General features: G+C 35.7%; 1 protein-coding gene across 12 annotated transcripts in view; it reads left to right on the forward strand.

Annotated features, from left to right (window-relative positions):
* The window catches only part of LOC106873685 (SRSF protein kinase 2), a 269253-nt gene that overhangs the window by 201142 nt on the left and 48375 nt on the right, over positions 1-19736 (forward strand). For 6 of the 12 annotated variants that reach the window (XM_052971936.1, XM_052971937.1, XM_052971941.1 and 3 more), the window contains one exon: positions 5125-5187. The exons of 4 other annotated variants lie outside the window; for them this stretch is intronic. In XM_052971936.1, coding sequence (XP_052827896.1) covers positions 5125-5187 — 63 coding nt within the window. Of the gene's footprint in view, positions 1-5124; positions 5188-17088; positions 17216-18969; positions 19029-19736 lie in introns of those variants that run through there. 2 more of the 12 variants (XM_014921156.2, XM_014921155.1) reach the window with 2 other exon arrangements.

A 19736-nucleotide genomic window follows, 5' to 3' on the forward strand; every position in this document is an offset into this window, starting at 1 on the left:
TATAGCCTCGGGCCGACCAAAGCCTTGTGAATGGATTTCGTAGACAGAAACTGAAAGAAGCCTGTCGTATATATGTGTGTGTGTGTGTCTGTGTTTGTACCCCCAACATCGCTTGACAACCGATGGTGGTGTGTTTACGTCCCCGTAACTTAGTGGTTCGGCAAAAGAGACCGATAGAATAAGTACTAGGCATCCAAAGAATAAGTCCTGGGGTCGATTTGCTCGACTAAAGGCGATGCTCCAGCATGGCCACAGTCAAATGACTGAAACAAGTAAAAGAGTAAAAGAGTATGTGTGTGTGTTTGTGTGTCTGTCTTTGTCCTTCTCCATTGCTCGACAACCGATGTTGGTGTGGTTACGTTCCCATAACTTAGCGGTTCGGCAGAAAAGACATGAATCCCTAATGTGACTCTGTAACCAATGATTCTCGAGTGGGTAGTACTGCTCCTTGAAGGGTGGGGGAATATTTTATATGACTGCTAGGGGCAAAAGGAGTGCAGGAAGTGATATATGTAGGTGTACAATTTTGTTTCTTAATCTTTGATTCCTATTTAAATATTAACTTTAAAATATTTTTTAATATTTTGACAAACTGCTTGTTAGCTGCCATCACAGCAACAAGTGGCTCTTGGTGCTCAATACCACAGATTTGCTTGTCAGTTGTTTGACCATGACTAGTTGAGTGTGTCCCTTGGTGGTTGATATGTGCATCTCTGATCAAGAGCAGAAGTAGTGGGGGAGCATCATAGCCATGTGTTGAGAGGAGTGTTTTGCTCAACATCCTTAAACAAACCTTATTCAGAGACCTTTTGAGCGGGATGGGCTACTTGACCTGAAGAAAATTCTAACTGGGCCCCACCTGCGAGGTCATGTGCTGTTTAATCTTGATATGAGATCACCATGTTGGGCACATACAGTTGTGATGCATGTGCCTAGTGTACCCTTATCAGATGGGTAGCCATGATGGGTATACTGGGCTTCATATATTTCTACCCCAGTGTCACTTTGATGGCATGCGTTACTCTCTCACTCAGTAATAATAGTAATAATAATAATCCTTTCAACTAAAGGCACAAGTCCTGAAATTTTGGAGGAGGGGACTAGTTGATCACATCGACCCCAGTGTTTCACTGATACTTAATTCCCCCAAAGGAATGAAAGGCATGTCGACCTTGGCAGAATTTGAACTCAGAACATAGACTTTTGAAATGTGAATAAGTAAATAAACGATAGAATATATACCACCCATGCTTACCCCCTTTTCTTATAGCAGTGTGGTAACTAGTCACCTATGCCAAACTGGTATCCGGATCTGACTCACTGTGGCCTGATATTGTGTGTTGGTGCTTTAAAAATTGTGTGAAGATGTTCAACTATATGGTGGGCTGTGAGGAAGAGGAGTTTTTAAAAAAAGGGGTGGTGGTGAGGGGGTTATAGCTAAAAGAAAAATTGAGAAGCAATACTGCAATACTGCAATACTTTGTACATATATCTAGAATAAAAAAAATAAAAACAGGATTATCTTGTTTTGGAGTAACTTTGATCACAGCCTTCTGAACCACACAGCTAAATATGGGGGGTGAACAACGATTCTATGCGTTTGGAAGTTATTTACTTTTGTTCAAATTGCCAGTCTGTTGCAAATTTGTAAATTTTTTTCTTAATGTTTCTTTCTTTTTCCTTTGTTTTCTAAGCAAACAAAACAGTTGTCTGTATATACAGTGTTTTAACTGAATAAAGTTCATTTACTGCCAGGTCATTAAGAGCTAATTAATCTTCGTCTGGGGTCCAGTGTTAGTGAAGAGATACAAGTAGACTACAGTCTTAATGACCTGGTGTAATTTTGTGTGGTTATAATAATCTGTGATTAATACATATTTACTCTTAGCTTCTCTCCTTATCACGACCTACCTGTCTGTCTCTGTACCACACACCCACACCAACCCACATACATTCATTTTATCATCATGCATTTATGAACGATAGCATCATTCGTTATAGGCTTCCAATAGATTACTCATTGGTTCATTGCATTTCCGATGGTGATTGATGATGCATTTGTTCCTAGGCCTTTGTATACCTGTATCTCATTGTCTGTGATAGCTATTCCAACAATTTCTGGAAGTTAGTTCTGAATGTTGATAATCGAGTGAAGAAAGCTGTCGTGTGGGTGTCTTAGAAACAGACGTGGAGAGGCCTTCTGCAAGAACAACTGTACTGGTCTTTGTGAAAATGATGCATTTCATACTATGATGGTAGCACATTGTTCTGCTGGACTGTGATTTACATGCATTTTGTAGAGCAGTGTTGCTCTACAACCAACATGTTTTCTATCTCATAAGCTGTTGAGGAATTTGTTCATTGCACTAGCTTTGTCAGTTCTAAGACCTTTCCTGAAGACTGCTGTGTGTTGGTGAAGTGTTCTGTGTGAGGCATTAATTCATCACACAGGTGAATTAATGCCACAGATTTGTGCTTTCAAAACAGTGACTCATCCTATCTATTTCCAGTGCTCCAGGCCTCTGTGCAGCTCTGGTATACAATGGGGATATATCTACTTGCACCCACCTACTCCTGTTAATGGTTACTTTTTGGAATATGAGCTGCCTTTTTAAAGGCAAGCTGCAATTCCTAAAATGCTGTACAAGGTTTGATGGGGTTTTCCCCCTCCCCCTTTTGACTTCTTGATAAAAACCATTGTTTACTAATTAGAACAGTGGTCTTTAGTAGACTACTGCAAAATGTGACTGTGTGGATATCTTAGATATAACTGTAAAACCCTGGTGGGTAGGTAGCCGCTGGTACTTAACATACATTTTACATTCATTGAGACTTGGTACACTTAGAGGATCTGACTGCTGTACACAAGGAGGAGAACTTAACACTTAAACACTAATACAAATATACATGCATACGTATATGGTTCTATTTTAGCCATTATACTTAAGACCATTCTGAAGCACTGTCATACATGCACATGTTACATACATGTGTGTGTATTTATACACACAATCCCACATGTATACATATAATTTTGGTTACAAATGTGAGTGCACGTTTATTTACCTGGGAAACAGTTGTGATTCATTCCATCACTAGTCTGATTTTCTCATGTGCATACTTTTAGGCAATGTCAAGCTGTGTGCTTTTTGATTAAGACTGATTCTCATTGGTCAAGAACAGTCAGGTGGAAAGTTGTGTTGTGTGCACGAGTGGTTGCTGTCTACACTATCAGATAACTGCTTGTTAGGGTTAGAGATCAAGTGTATTGCATTTGGTTGAGACTTGCCAGTCAGGATTTGAATATATTCCAGGAGAAATGGTCTCCTTTCACTGTTGGGAAGTAAGATTTTGGTTCAGTTAGAGGATCTGGAATTTTTCAGATAAACATAGGATACACTGTTTTTCCTCTTTTTGGTGTTTTAGGGACAAAGGGTGCCTTGTCCATGATATTTCAGGTTTTTTCAAACACCTTCACTTCTGCCTTTAATTTCTAGATGTGTGTACAGTAATTTTTCTTTATTTCTTAATGTCACATTTCCTGTCTATATTATAATGTTGCTTGTTTGTTTGTTTGTTTGTTTGTTTACATGTTACACTTTAGTTTGTTGGAGAGAAGGGAAGGTGGAGTGAGAGTAAGATAGCAGAGCTACATCCGCTAACCACGTGACAGCATGGTTAGTGGAAGTAAGAGGTTGAAGAGGAAGGGAGAAATGTTAACATCGTGAAGAGGGGAATTACATGTTTAAAAAGTTTGAAGTGAGAGAGAGAAAGTACTTAACACAGGGAAATTTTAAAATCATATAATATATTATCGTGACTTAAAGTGAAATAACTTAAAAAATAGCTGTAGGTTTTTCTTTTCTTTTTAAAGTTGCAATTGAATTGATACTAATCATGTAAATAAAAACATTATGTGTAACTTCTATATCATTTTGTGTGCATTAATTGTATATAATGTAAAGTAATTACGATGTAATATTGCATAATAAGGAATATGCAATTATATGCTGATTTTGCAGTTTCAGTTAGAATTAAAAGCTAACGAATGATGTGTGTAATTATGTTATTGTATAGATTGTTACTGTATATTTTTGTATCATTTCTTGCACAGGCAACAATAAGATTTATATACAACAAAAATGCAAGTCATCTCTCCTTTCTTAAATAGCTTCTCTTAATTTTCTTCATTCCGTGGACTTTCCCCGGGTCCTGCTAGTTCTAAAGTAAATTAATTAATTTCTCAGTTTATTATTACTGTGTTAAAGTGTTTTGTATAAGTTATGTTGTGTTTTAGCTCAATATCTACGTAAATCAGCTGTTGAGGTAAAATTACAAAATTAAAGGATGTGGATATAACTATAAAATTAATTACCTTGGTTCGTTAAGAACAATCACTGTTGTCCTGTCATATCTTAAAATTTCATGTGTCCGCAATTCAACATCAACATTTTAGCTGCATTGCAACTTAACTTCAATCTCCAGTGCAAAACCTTCTTCTGATGTCATTATTTTGCTTATTGTTTGTTTATTTATTTAATTTTTTTTTTTTATATTGTTGCCACTCGGAGTTTATTATGTTGGTGATGTATTTATATAAAGCTAGAATTGAAAGTTTGATATAAAAATAAAAATAATAAAAAAAGTCTCCTTGAAATAGAAGCTGTGTGAATATGGCAGTTACTGGCCGTGTTGTAACCATCAAATACTGTGAACTGGCGAGCATTGTTGGCAAATTGTTTGGTTTAGACTTTTCCCAAATTGGGAACAGTATGGTAAACAGTGCATTAACAATTCCTTGCTTTCTTTTTTGTCAATTCAGTCCTCATTGTTGCTATCTTGTCGACATTGAATTATTTTTCGGCAATTTTTTCCTTCCCCCGTTTCTTTGTTTCCTTTTTTGGCTCTTATATATCTTTGCTTTAATCATCTGGTTGCTTTCTTGGATTAGATATTTGCTCAATATTTGATGTGCTAAATGCTTTGCCTATTTTCTTTGTCTCTTTTTTGGCAAGGTTCTTATTTTTTCTCTTCTTTCCTAAATTGTTCATTGAATACCTAACACCACTTCTAGTAACTTAGATAATCTCAACTTTCTGCATCAATTTCTCGTTGACTCTCCAGGAGAAAACAAGCTAAGCATCATGATTCTAGCAGTGGAACAGAGTCCTCTAGTGGCACTGATTGGTAAGTACTTATTAAAACTAGGGAGGTAACTCTGTTATGTTCTGGAACTTGAGTAAATATTCCGCCATTCCTACGAAACACTTTTTAATGTCTGAAATTTGTTGACATGTGGGAATTTTGTTGTTCACTTATTCAGTATGAAAGCAATAATGGAAGGTTTATTTATTTACATGTGCCCTTGATTACAAATGCTGGCAAGTGAGCAACGTTTTTGTGGCTGAATTTAATTTGCCCTTAATTGTTGTTACCTAATCAAATGACCCCATATTTTCAGGCTGAGAATGAAATACCCCCCCCTTTTTTTTTCCTCCTTGTTTTCTGTTGCTATTTAAACTGGTCATGCTGTTTTATTACAAACGCAGTTTATGCAGCCTGCTTCTCATGCTTTAAGTTACACTGGTATTTTTTGTCCATTGTGGAGCATGCAGGAACAACAATGAGCTAAACCTAGTTTAGCATCTCTCAAAAGTAAGTTTAGTCAAATTTAACAAACAGTTTCAGAATCCTTATTTAAAAAAAAAAAACTTTACTTCTATATTAACAATTAAATTTTGTTCTGGGTTTTTCAATTCTATTTTTATTTTTACTTTTATTTAATTACTGTTTTTGTTTTAAATTCTGGATATTATATATTTTTTTCCCCCCAGACTTAATTTAGGAAGTTCTTTAGAAAATTAATCCAGTTGGTTGGTATTAGTGCAAGAACTACTATAAATGGACACAGCTAATAAGCTTCATAAATGGATATATCTTCTTAATGAAAGAGTTTTTGTTAGATAGTTCTCTAAAATTAGTCAGAGAAGAAGAAATGTTGATGAATTACGGAATTAGAATAGTTATAATTAGTCTTTAAAATTTTTCTTCTTCTTCATCCATTCACATTTTGAATGATCTGTATGTGTGGATTTATATTTTTTAATCTGCCAGTGAAAATAGTTCTTAAATAGACCAATGTCTTCGTGAAGGAACTGAAGGAAGAATACTAGTCTGCCAGCCTTCATTATTGGAATCATTACTTTGAGCTTTGAGCCAGGATAGGGAAAGCACATTATTCAACTTGATTTAGCTTATGAAAGTGGATATATATATATATATATATATATATATATATATATAATGTGTCATGGTTGATTAGTTTACAATAAGAGAAGCAATCACTTGCAAAAAAAAGACTACCCAGAAAAATACAGAGAGAGAGAGAGAGAGAATATGATGGAAATGAAGCTGTTTGATCCCAACTTTGTGGTAATATGTTGATGTTGTTGTTGTTATGTGGAGAAATGAAATTTATTGCAAATGTGAAAGTGAAATATTAACCTAGTTTATTATTTTACTATCTAGGCATAAAGAAGAGAATGGTTAGCTGTATGTGTGTGTGTACATCTAAAATGATGAGATTGTAGTACAGGTCTAAATGCCAAAATGCCATGCAGTTTTATTTCATTTGTTAATTTACATGTTCAAATCACAGTAAGGTCACTTTTGGTTTTCATGTCTCTTGTATCTTTTCAAATTTCTTTTTTTTTCTTTTCTTTTTTTTTTAAATTATTAATTTTCAAAATTATTCAGAATTTTGTTAATGTTTATTTTTAGTTAACTAACATATTTTTAGAATTAATTTTGTTGTTAAGAAAAATGTCTAAATATGAAAGAAAATGTGTTGAATCCATGTAATTCTTTCTACATTTGTATTGTTCATAAACACTAAATTTAAATCTAAATCCACACAGGATACTTGAACCAGGAAAGTATGTTGAATATATTAAATATCTTTTAAAAAAAAATGCTTAAACATGAGCAATGGGAAAAGTACATCAAAATATTTTGTTAGGTAGAAATGGTTTTCAAAGATAGAAATAATGCAGTAAATCATTTAAAGATATGAAGAATATTAATAAAATGCTAACTATGTTATTTATGCTAAGTTTATTGTAATTATTCTTTGAGAAGAATATTGTATGTTTTAAGAATTAAATTAAGAATTGCTTGGAGCCAAAAAAATTTCCAAGTTTTATTGGTGTTTAGAAGCTAGAAGGCACATGGAAAGCTATTACCATATTTGCTAAAACCATGGAAATGTTGATATTCCAAATTATTGTGCATAATTTGTGAATTATAGTTCGTGGCATTGGGGCTAAGATTGTTTGGTTTCTAAAAAGAAAGAAAAAAAAGAAAAAATTATGTGGATGAATTATTAAGAGAAAAATACAATTATTTTCAAAAATATTTGTAAGTGCTGCTGTTATCTGCAGAAAATTATCTGTATTTTAAACAGCATTTCTGTTTAAAAATTTTTTCTCGGTGATGACAGCACATTGTATAAACTTTGAGAATAACTGATTGTTATTGGAACAAGCAAAATGGATTTGGGATTTAGCAAAACAGAAATTGCTTAAGAAAATGTTTTGATATTGTTTATCTTTCCTAAGCTACTGTGCTATAATTAATTGTTTTTCTTTTATTTTATTTACTAAAGGAAATTTGAAGTTATACTTTTGTGAATTTGCACAACTACTTTCATATTGTAAAAAAAAAAAAAAAAATCCAAATATTATTTTTAATATATGTATTTTGTTTGTTAATGAAGCCAATATAATTATTAGCAAAATTAGCTGTGATGTAGCTATTGCAGGTTTTATACAACTGAGGAAGCTGATGAAGTGAATATCTGAATGCAATGTTCAGCCATTTTGATTTCCATGATTTTGTTTTTTGTTTTTCCCCTCTTTTTTTCTTTCTTTTTTTTTCTTTTCTTCTAATATTTTAATAAAATAGATTCATCTGATTATTAACAATTGTTTTGTCCTCCAAGCATTAAGACAAGTTGATTAACTGATTGCTAATGACTTCACAAAGAGATGGAAGAAGCAAACTATCTTGCAGATATTTGGAATCAAAGACAGACAGACACATACACGCTCACATCTTGAGAAATGGTGTCAGTAACTCTGGGACTACAGTAAATTCAGGAAAACGGTTTTAAATGCTATTGGCTTAATCACTGTAATCCTTTTAAAGTCTAAATTTCTCTTTGCTCTTTTGCTTGTTTCATTTGACTGCAGCCATGCTGGAGCACCACCTTCGGTCAAACTAATCAACCCTTATTCTTATTCTTTGTAAGCCTAATACTTATTCTATCAGTCTCTTTTGCTGAACTGCTGCATTACGGGGACGAAAACACACCAACATCGGTTGTCAAGCGATGGTAGGGGAACAAACACAGACACGCACACAAATATACATGCATGTATATATAAATATATATGTATATATATATATATATATATATATATATATATATATATATATATAAAAACAAACACACATGATAGGCTGCTTTCAGTTTCCATCTACCAAATCCACTCACAAATCTTTGGTCGGCCTGAGGCTATAGTAGAAAACACTTGCCCAAGGTGACATGCAGTAGGACTGAACCCACAGCCATGTGGTTGGGAAGCAAGCTTCTTACCACACAACCACGCCTCTTTATATATATTTTGAACCTAAATTATTCAATATCAGTTTCTGCTTTCTTCAGAATGATAAAGAAAGAAAGAAAAAAAGAGAGGGAATAATTAAGAGCTTCCTAATTAAAACACATTAATGTGGACCAATAAAAACTCACCCAATCACTTTACTTATTTCTGCCATGTATTTTTATGCTAATACTTTTGAACTGTGTGTCTGTTTTTGAACCTTTTCATTTCTATAAAATAATTAATTACAGTCGTCTAAGTAGTTTGGTAATTATGTTATATGCTGGAGTGTCTGTTATTCAAATGGAACATTTATTCCTTTGAAGATGAGAGGAAGTATGATGTAATGTAGTTGCAAGTTGTGTGTATACTATTGTCTGTCTGTGTATGTATATATATATGTGTGTGTGTATATATATATATATATATATATATATATATATATATATATAGGTCTTGCATGTTGATGGTTTTGGTCCTTCATCAGTTTCAATGATGGTGGTGGGGTTCACTTGTTCAATCAACTATTACCTGCTTGTTGAATTAACATACAAGTGGCTGAGTATTCCTGACATGTGTACCTTTTAATGTAATTCTCAAGGCAGAATCAGCATGACAGTATATGTGTGTGTGTGTGTGTGTGATAAGGCTGTACCTTTTGAATTACAGGCACAGTCTACTTGATGGGCTTCTGTACAGTTTCTATCGTCTCAGTTTAACTCAAAAATGAAGGACTGACTTGAATCCATAGGAGATAACATTTGCCTAAGATGCCATGCTGTGGGATTGAACCTGAGGCATTGTGATTGCAAAGTGAGCTTCTGAACCACCCAAACAGTGTACACACTTGCTTGTGTGTGTGTGACTGTATGTATGTCTAATGTCTAACCCATGACAGCAAGGAAAATGGATGTGAGATGATGAGGATTATGTATGTATGTATGTATGTATGTGTATGTGTGTGTGTGTGTATATATATATATATATATATATATATATATATATATATATATATATATACACACACACACACACGCACACATATTCCCCAACTTATTGGCAATCGAATGTGTATTTGTAGTCAACATTCTAATTGATAAATTCTTCAGAAGTTGCAATTAATTCTACCAAACAGAAAACATTGTTTACATTTAACTATATTTTACTAGTTTAACTATGAAGTTCTATGAATGTTTAGTTGTTAGTAAAGCAAGAACTCAGATTTAAACTCAGTTCCTCTGTTCCTCTGTTTTGCATTCATATCCATCTTTGTCGTGCTATTGAACTTCTTTGCTGTGAGACAGACAGACAGAAATGATTGGCGAGACCTGTTTAGTTACCACTAGCTTCATTGTATTTGCATAATGATTTCGATGTGTTGGCTGCTACCTTTTTCCTGATATTGTCTGTGACATAAAGAAATTAGAATTTCAGCTTTTAAAATCAACATTTAATCCATCTTGAAGTCTTAAAATATGGCGAAATAGATTCCATCCCCCCACCTTTTCCTTTAGTTCTTTATCTTGATAGTCAGTAGCTTGCTGGTAGCAAATATTATTCTTCAGCAATTACTTGTTTCACATTGTACATTAGTATATTTTTTCGCAAGAGACATCAAAACAAAATAGTTTTTTTTAGTGCGTCTGCAAATAATCTGTGAAATCAATGGTTTTGATCCCTAGGCTTTGAGTTCGAACTTAGTTTCGTGTCTGGTTTTCTGCAATTATAACAGCCACCTTGTGGTAGACATAGCCTGTTTAGATATCGTTTCCTTTGTGTTGGTTTCTTTGAATAAAAATGTTCAACGAAGTTCTTTGAACATAATAAATGTTATGAAATACTGTGTATTTTCAGTGATAACCTGTATTGCTCTCTCTCTTTCTCTTAACCTTAGAACAACTTAATACACTTGCCCGGCAGATGATTGGGGATTGGACATTTTACAGAATTTTCATTATTCAATAATAACCTTCATTGTTTAACGTCCACCTTCCTTGCTAGCATAGGTGGGATGGTTTCACAAGAGCCGGCTAGGCTGAAGCCAGCACCAGACTTCTGTGACTGTTTTGGCAGGATTTCTACAGCTGGATGACCTTTCTGGATATGGTTACCCAACCTTTGGTTTGTGAGAATCTTGTAGGAATATATTGATATGCCATTCATGATGTCGACATACCTAGTTGAGGGCTCTTCTATGTATCTTGTGAAGCAGGAGGTAAAGTACTTTGCTAGGTTCCATCAGCTGTCAGTTTCAGGTCCTCTTCAGGCAACTGTACATTCTCTGTCTCTTTGGGTTTGAAGGGCTTCATGAAAAAACCTGACTTAAACCAAAAGTCATCTATGCCCATTTTACTGTGGCTTTTTTTCTTTTTCTTTCTCCATTGATAAAACTTAAAAGTTAAGATAATTATGGCTGGTGATGATCTAGAAGGCACAGCCGTAGTTGCAGGTTTCAGAAGTTTGCTTCCAAACCATGTAGTTTCGAGTTAGCCCCAGTGCATGGCATCTTAGGCAAATTATCTTCTAGTTCCCAGTTTGACTAATCTCTTGTGAGTGAATTTGGTAGACACAAACTTTAAAAATCCCTGTCATATGAGTGATATTGTCGCCCTGTCAGCAAATCATCAGATTGCTTTGCACTTTTGAAGCTGTGTAAAATAAGAGATCGCTTATTTGGAAAACAGGTAAAGGTTAGTAATTGGAAGAGCATCTGGTTAGCAATTGGAAGAGCAATGTTTAAATAATCTATCTAGCATCAAAATATGTAAGTAAAAATGAATGAACAAAGGATAGTCTTTAATTGAAAGTTTGCAAAATGGTAAAATAATCATTATTTATGCTTTAAGCATAAATAATGATTATTTGGAAATTTTTTTCTTAAATTATCTGGTACATTCCTTATTCTAGGTAATTTACCAAAAATGTCAGTTAAGCATTGTTATTAACATAAGTTGATTTATCAGCTTTATTATAAGAAGTATTATCAGCTTTATTATAAGAAGTAACAGCATTATGGAATGTCATTTAATTTTTTTTTATTCATTCTCTTGAATAATGATACCGTTCCGTGGTGTTATATAAGCATGATAAGAACTGAAATAGTTAAATAAATTTATGAGCAGTTTAACTTCGTTAACTAATAATCACATTGAAATGTCTTCATTGTTCAAGTTATAATTCACATTAAGAAGAAAAAAAACGATTCAATGAAGATGAGAGGAATTTCATGTGCGAGAGAGAGAGAGAGAGAGAGAGAGAGAGAGATTACTTCATTCAGTGGCCTATGATTCTATGGAGTGTAGAAAACTTGAGTTATGATGAGTCATTGATGCAGGTGTCATAATAATTAGACTCGGACAGCATTGTCTCAGCTGATGATAATGGGAAGTATATCCATCACTCATACATATTCATGAGCATGTGTGTGTGTGTATGTAGACATATATATATTTTATTCTTTTACTTGTTTCAGTCATTTGACTGCAGCCATGCTGGAGCACCGCCTTTAGTCGAACAAATTGACCCCAGGACTTATTCGTTGTAAGCCTAGTACTTATTCTATCAGTCTCTTTTGCTGATAGAAACATTTGCCTTCTTAGTGAATTTGCTACATGGAAACTGTGTGGAAACTCATTGTCTGTGTGTGGGTGCATGTTTGTGTTTGCCCCTCTCCCATTTAACAATGGGTGGTGGTTTCTTTAAACCCCTGTAGCTTAGTGGTTGGTACAAAAAGACCATTGGAGTACATCTTGTTCAACTCAAACCCTAGGTGGTGCCCCAGCATGGCCACAATTCAGTGACTCAAACAAGGAAAAGATAAAAATAAATGTTAGAAAGCTATTTAGTTTCTGGGCAGAGACATTTGTCTATGCCCAGCAAGGTCTTTTAAAAGGGATTTCATTTTCGTTTTCATCCTCCAGAGAACTATTTGTATTCATTTAAAATAATTCAACTCGTTGATTAGACATTTAGTTGGATTTCAAAATGTTCTCTCTAAAATATAATGGATTAACGTCTATTTAAGTGCATTGTGTAATTTTTATTTGTTTACACAAGGGATTCCTGTTTTACTCTATCAATTCCATCCAAAAAAAAAAAACGTTACCATGGTTATAACATGGCTACCTTATTTGATGCATTTTGCAGCATAGTGTCATTTTACAAAGGAAGCTCCCTCTACCTCCAGTCTCCTGTTATATTAGCACCTTTGAGACAATGTCGTAGTAGTGAGTCTCTAGGTATCCTGTATACTAGAAATGGCAGTTTGCTTCACGACAGACTTCTTTCAGTTGCTGTCTCTCGTTTCACACAGATGGTATCGGTCCACTTGTGGCTATCACTGACACCAGCTGACAGCAGCCACACATTGGGAGTGGGCCCTAAGTCACAGGATTCTGAAATGAACTTATTAATTACACAGTCAGGTCTGTCCTTCTCAGGCTTCTCTTATGTCTATTTGATATTGTTCTTTACCACTCCCTTTCTCAGTCTCCCTAGGCCTGTTTATTTAAAAAAAAGTTTTTTTTATAGCTTTTATGGTTTTATTTGTTTGGTTTTATATCTGTTTTTCCATTCCAGCATGGGTTAGATGAATATATTAACAAAGCATTGTTTTATCTCTGGTTACCTTTCTTGTTATTTCTTTATTGCCCACAAGGGGCTAAACATAGAGGGGACAAACAAGGACAGACAAAGGGATTAAGTTGATTACATCGACCCCAGTGCATAACTGGTACTTAATTTATCGACCCCGAAAGGATGAAAGGAAAGTTGACCTCAGGAGAATTTGAACTCAGAACGTAACTGCAGATGAAATACCGCGAAGCATTTTGCCCGGCGTGCTAACGATTCTGCCACCTCGCCGCCTTCTTGTTGCTAACTCTTACCTGTTTTTCAAGTAAGGGATCTCATATTTCATGTCTTTGATGATACAAAGCTGGATTAACAGTGTTCCTGCTTGGAGCTCCTGATTTTCAAGGAAACAAAAATGTGAGCGAACAAACACGTACATGTACACACATGCAGAGAGGGGGGGGCTCTTCCAGTTTTTGTCTACCAAATCGACTCTTAAGGCTTTGCTCAACTTCATGCTATAAGCAGAAGACACATGCCCAAGGTGCTGCACAGCTGGACTGAACCTGGAACCATGTAGTTGATAAACTTCTTAACCATGCAACCGTGCAATCACCTCCAGAGTAATATTCCACCAGCATGCTATTTTCTGTCTAGCTGAAACCTTGCTCCAGTCACACATCAGATATGTTGCTTTCTCATAGAAGTTCTGTTGCCCTGTAATAGGTTTCCTCCTCCACCTCTCCATCATCATCATCATATGTATCGCCTAGACTAGACTCTCTCTCTCTCTCTCTGATGGAGGTTTCAGTTTTGACACCTTCCTTCTCCCAGACTGTCTTTTGCTTGTCTGTCTAGCATTTACTTTGATGTCATTATTTGATGGCTGTTGCTGGGGCTTTTATATATATATATATATATATATATATATATATATATGGTGAGTGTGTGTGTCTGCTTTTTCCACTTTGACATGGGTTGAATGAGACTTACTGAAACATATTCTATAGCCTGATGCTCTTCTTGCCACCAACCTTTGGATGCTTGCATGTGTATACATATAGGGGAATGTGCGTGCATATGCACATGCATATATATTTATATATTTGTATATACACATACATACACACTTGTATATACATACACTCGCACATAAATGCACGTGTACTTTATGTATATATATATGTGTAGTATATGTGTGTGTTTGTAATTAATGACTTCTTCCGTCTAACAAATTGATTTATTTAAATAAATCGTTCATTGTCTATGTACAGTAAGTTTGTAAAAACTAACAACAACAAACTGTTAGCTGCTTAATACCATGTTTAAGTAGCAAGCAGAGCTTTATCTGCCAAGTGTAACTTGGAAAATTTCCTATTAAACTCTAATAGCAAGATTAAATCTTTAATACTCCATCCTAAAATAGATTTTCTGTCTCTCTCTCTCTGAGTCTATTTTCGTTTTGCTGTGCATCTTTTGAAGAAAACAAATCTTTATTAAGTGTAAAATGTTTGCAATCTGTATTAAATTGTTTGAGGTTACTATCTCAACTATGGGTAAGAGGTGGATCGTTTTAAACTCTGCTGCAGGCTGTGTTGTGACTTCTTATCGAGAGAGATTTGTCTATCTTTTATCTTGTCATCTACTTGTTTTAGTTTTTCGATTGTGGTCATGCTGGAGCACTGATGGATTGACAGTGCTCTTTTTTTTTTTAAAGTTTAGTACTAAATATATTGGTATCTTTTTGCTCAGTTGCTAAGTTACAGAGATATAAACAAACAAACACTGGTTGTTGAGGTGGTGATGATGGGACAAACACACACACACACACAAGATGGGCTTCCTTACAGTTTCTCTCTAATTCACTCACAAGGCATGTGTTGGTTGATGTGGGAGAGGAAGCTACAGTAAAAGATGCCCAACGTTCTGCACACGGGTACTGAACCTAAAACCACCCGGTTGCAAAGTGAGCTGCTTAACCACTCAGCCATGCCTGCATCTACTGTGTATATTCAGTCGTAAGTCATTTGTCTAACGTAATTGATGATTGAATTAAGTGTTCAATCCATGTTGCTATTGTGAAACAGATTTAACGAAACAGGAAATGTGAAATCCAAGAAATAAATGGCATTTGTTGGAATAATGTGGCTAAAATAGTTACAATTTATAGTTTGGAACCCACTGTCCTGTTGTGTCCCCTTAGAACTTACTGCTCTTCAGCCCTATTTTGCTGGGGCTTTACACCTTTCAACTATAAGCATTGATATCAGTTCTGCTAACCTCTGACCCATCAGTGTGCTGTCTCCTCTTTGCCTTTTCTGTTGCTACCATAATGGCCTCTGCTTCTCAGAGCTGGTTGCTCTCTTGCCTTCACCACTTAGGTAAACCCCTGACCTATTTACCTCTCCACTTCTTGTCAATCTTGGTGTGTTCAAGGCAGTGAGCTGGCAGAAACGTTAGCACGCTGGGCGAAATGCTTAGCGGTATATCGTCTGTCTTTACGTTCTGAGTTCAAATTCCGCCGAGGTCGACTTTGCCTTTCATCTTTTCGGGGGTTGATAAATTAAGTATCAGTTTCATACTGGAATCGATCTAATCGACTGACCCCCTCCTCAAAAATTGTGTCTAGAGGGAGAAAAGAATCTTGGTTTGTTCAATCTCTACTTTCCTTGCAATGAATCTCTATACCCAATCCTTCATATCTGGACCCTCTGGAGTCCCCACCTTGCTCATTGTCTGCCCTGCAAGTGTTGACGTGCAACAATAAGAAGCTGAACATTAAAGGCAACAACTCCATTCTCAGAAGATTTGCAGATGTCATAGGTTCTGCTCCTTTCTCCAGACCCAGTTTTTTTTTTCTTCCCCCTTTTTAAAGACACATAATAGTCTTCCTGCCTAACGAAGCCTAATTTCTTTTGATTATAGATTTACAAAAGAGGAACAGCTAGGTTTTAGTTGATTCTATTGATGTATATGGCTTCCCATCTGCTAGGCTAGCTGGTTTTAACCCCCTCAGTACTGTTTATCAGTAATCTTTCCAGTCCGGGTTGATGTAATAATAATTAGAAAAATCATGGCAGTGGATTAGTGGAACTGCAAGGATGGTAGACCAGGTGCCTTGTGGTATTTGCTTCAGCTCCTTGTGTTCTGAGTTCAAATCCTGTTGTGGCCTATGTCCCTGGGATAGATCTAACCTGTTGCCTAGTTTAGCACCACCATTTCCCCCTTGGCTGCCTTTAGAGGAATCCACTCTTTTGGAAACTTTTGACCCACAATAATAATAAAAAAATTCTAATCTCATATGCAAACTTTAGAATTTGATGGGTGACTTTTGGTGAGATGGTGTCAAAAAGGTTAATCCTTATAGATGTACAGATGTTTCCAAAGCTCAATGTGGTTCCCTATTTTAAGTTGGAGTGCTGAATGCCTAAGTGCTCAGTTTGATGTGGAACTAATTGAAATTTCATGTGTCATTATTTCAACAACTGTTTTTTCCACATTATCAGACATTGGGTAGTCTACTGTGTAGTGTATCATCACTAATCTTAGTCGTCTTTCTCCTTGTATGTATCTCTCAGATTAGCTTAATCTTTTGTGGCCAGCTTGACTGTTCGCTATTTAATATTCTCAATGATTTTTTGCTGATACACATTAAAGCACACACACACACACACACACACACACACACACACACACACACACACACACACACACACACACATGCACATTTTAAAATGTATTAGGATGAAATGCCACTGATTTGTCAGCTTAATCTATTTTTCCACAATATCTCAGCCTCATATTTCCATCTTAAATCAGTTTGATGTTTATCATTAATAACTACCCTTCACGTTGTGCTCATTTGTTTGTCGGACTATCATGTCGATGGTGCATTACGGCCGTGTTATCTTACTTGCAAAGTTAAGAAAATTGCTACAACAAAAAGATAAGCGGAGTCGTTCCTATAATTATAAATTCAGGTATTCAAATTTTATTTTAATTTTTTTCTGTTTTAAATTTGTCCGAGGTTAGTGTTGTGTTTGTACCAGTTTCACTAAATCCATCTACAATTTTGTGTCTAAATTTTAGTTTTAAAGTTTGATTAAGCAGCTTAGAAGAAGTATTAAAATCATATTTTGCAGTCATTTATTGATGATTATTATTATTGATATTGATTGCAGTTCCAATTCTTTCTGAGATCAACCCTTACTGTGCTCAACTTTGCTGTCATCCTTACAGAATCGATAAGATGAAATACTTGTGTAGAACTGGGAGTTGATGTAATCTACTAACTCAATCTCCTTCCTTAAAAAAATATTGTTCTTTGCCTAAATTAGAAGCAATTATAACGAGGACGGTGGATTGGCAGACACATTAGAGCATTGGATAAAAAGTTTTGTGGTATTTGTTGTAGCTTTTTACATTCTGAGTTCAAATCCTGCTGAGCTCAACATTGCTTTTCGTCCTTTCGTAGTCAATAAAATAAAGTCCTGGTTACTATTATATAAAGTTTTGGTGGTGAACTGGCAGAATCGTTAGCACGCTGGAGGAAATGCTTAGCGGTATTTTGCCTGTTGCTCTGTTCTGAGTTCAAATCCTGCTGAGGTCGACTTTGCCTGTCAAAATAAAATAAGTACCAGTTGAACACTGGGGTCAATGTAATCAACTCATCCCCCACCTCCCCCACAAGCTGCCCTTGTGGCAAAAATTTGAAATAATTATAGAAAGGTTTCATTTCTTTATGGTTGTATCTTTTACTTTTTTCGGTCATTATGAAACTGGCCATGTTGGGGCACTACCTTGAGGAATTTTAGTTGAATGAGTCAACCCCAGTACTTAGCCTGGTACTTAGTTCATTGCTCTCTTTTGCCAAACTGCTAAGTTGTGGGGATGTAAACACACCAACACCAGTTGTCGGGGGATGGTGGAAGACAAAGAAACACATACGCAATGGTCTTCTTTCAGTTCCTATTTACCAAATCCATTCACAAGGGCTTTGGTTGGCCCGATTCTATAGTTGAAGATGCTTGCCCAAGGTGCCACACAGTGGGACTAAATTTGGGAACCATGTGGTTGAGAAGCAAACTTCTTACCACACTGTGCCATCCCTGTGCTTTTTTTTTTTTCTCCTTATGGCAACATGTTTTTATAACTAAAGCTGCCAAATGAATTTCTGTCAGGCTGAGTGTATTTGCATTCCTTGAAAATGTCTCTGATCCAAAGAACCATTGTTGATGCTTATCGTGCTTTCATGTCACTGACTCTATGCATTACCAAGGTAACGAGAATTCACTTCTCTCTTTGTTGATTGATAATATTGCCACGTGGCATATCAGCCACTTGTCTCAGGAATTAATTACTGTACATAAAAATGAAAGTTAGCTTTGATTAGTGTAACTAAAGCTCTGACTGTTTCATATCTGGTATCACTGATTATTTCTGTTTTCTGTGTTAAAAAAAATTAAGAAAAAAAAAGTAGCTGTGACTCTTAGGTATTGGCTTGTTATAAAATATATCCAGCCTATTAACATAAGTCAAAGGTATTAGCAGGTTTTATTATAGCAGTTTAAAGATTATCTATGCTTAAGTTGTTAGGGGTATTACTGAAGCAGGTAAATCTTCAATTGTTTTGGATTTCCCTGGTGAATTTTATTGTACGAAAATGATAGTAGTGCATTGTTGTGCGTTAATTCTAGCTCACTTTTTATTTTCTGTTCTTTTGGTTCTTCTGTTTACTTCCTGGATCTGGATGAGGAAGCAGTGTCCACGGTCATTTCAGGCAATCTCAGACCAGTAAGATTTTCACCGTTTAATGTTCCTCTCGAACCTTTGTAAGTCGAAACAGATGGGGATGACATGAGCGAGGAAGGAATCCCAGATAGACTAACTTTCGGTGGAGGAAGGACTGGGAGATTTGGGATGCCACTAGGTTGCTAGGAGGCGGGAAGATGAGCGGGAAGGAAGTGCTCTGAGAAGCTGGGGCCATTATTGTAGTAGATGAAAAGGCAGAGAGAGAGGACACAGCACACTTATGAATCAGAAGATGATGGAGTGGTTTCATGCCAATCAGTCAGGTGGTCCCTTTCTGGATGCAGTCCAGGATGTCTGATTGTGGAGCAGCTGCAGAACATTCAAATACACATCAAGACAATATTCTTGTGGTAATCCAAAGGCCCCCTCCCTCCTAAAAAGAACTACATGTTCTATTGCAGTTTTGTTTCGAAACAGACACACACATATGGTACCGGTTAGTTGTCTAACCCTGCAGCCTAAATTTATTGTGCAGTAATTATAAAATTTGTGTTGATTGGGACTTTGTTTAATTGCTTATTCGGCCGTGTTGCCTTGTTACCCTTAAACTCCCGTCAAAATAACATTAGACTCCTTATATTGATAAACCTAAAACCAAGATTGAAATAATTTTGGAAAATAACTTCCAAGGTTTCTTCTTTGCTTAGCCTCACCCCCTCCTCCTTCCTCCTCCTCATGTTATTCCCATTT

The sequence above is a fragment of the Octopus bimaculoides genome, chromosome 11 (genome assembly GCF_001194135.2).
Source record: "Octopus bimaculoides isolate UCB-OBI-ISO-001 chromosome 11, ASM119413v2, whole genome shotgun sequence".
In the NCBI taxonomy this organism is placed as follows: Eukaryota; Metazoa; Mollusca; class Cephalopoda; order Octopoda; family Octopodidae; genus Octopus; species Octopus bimaculoides.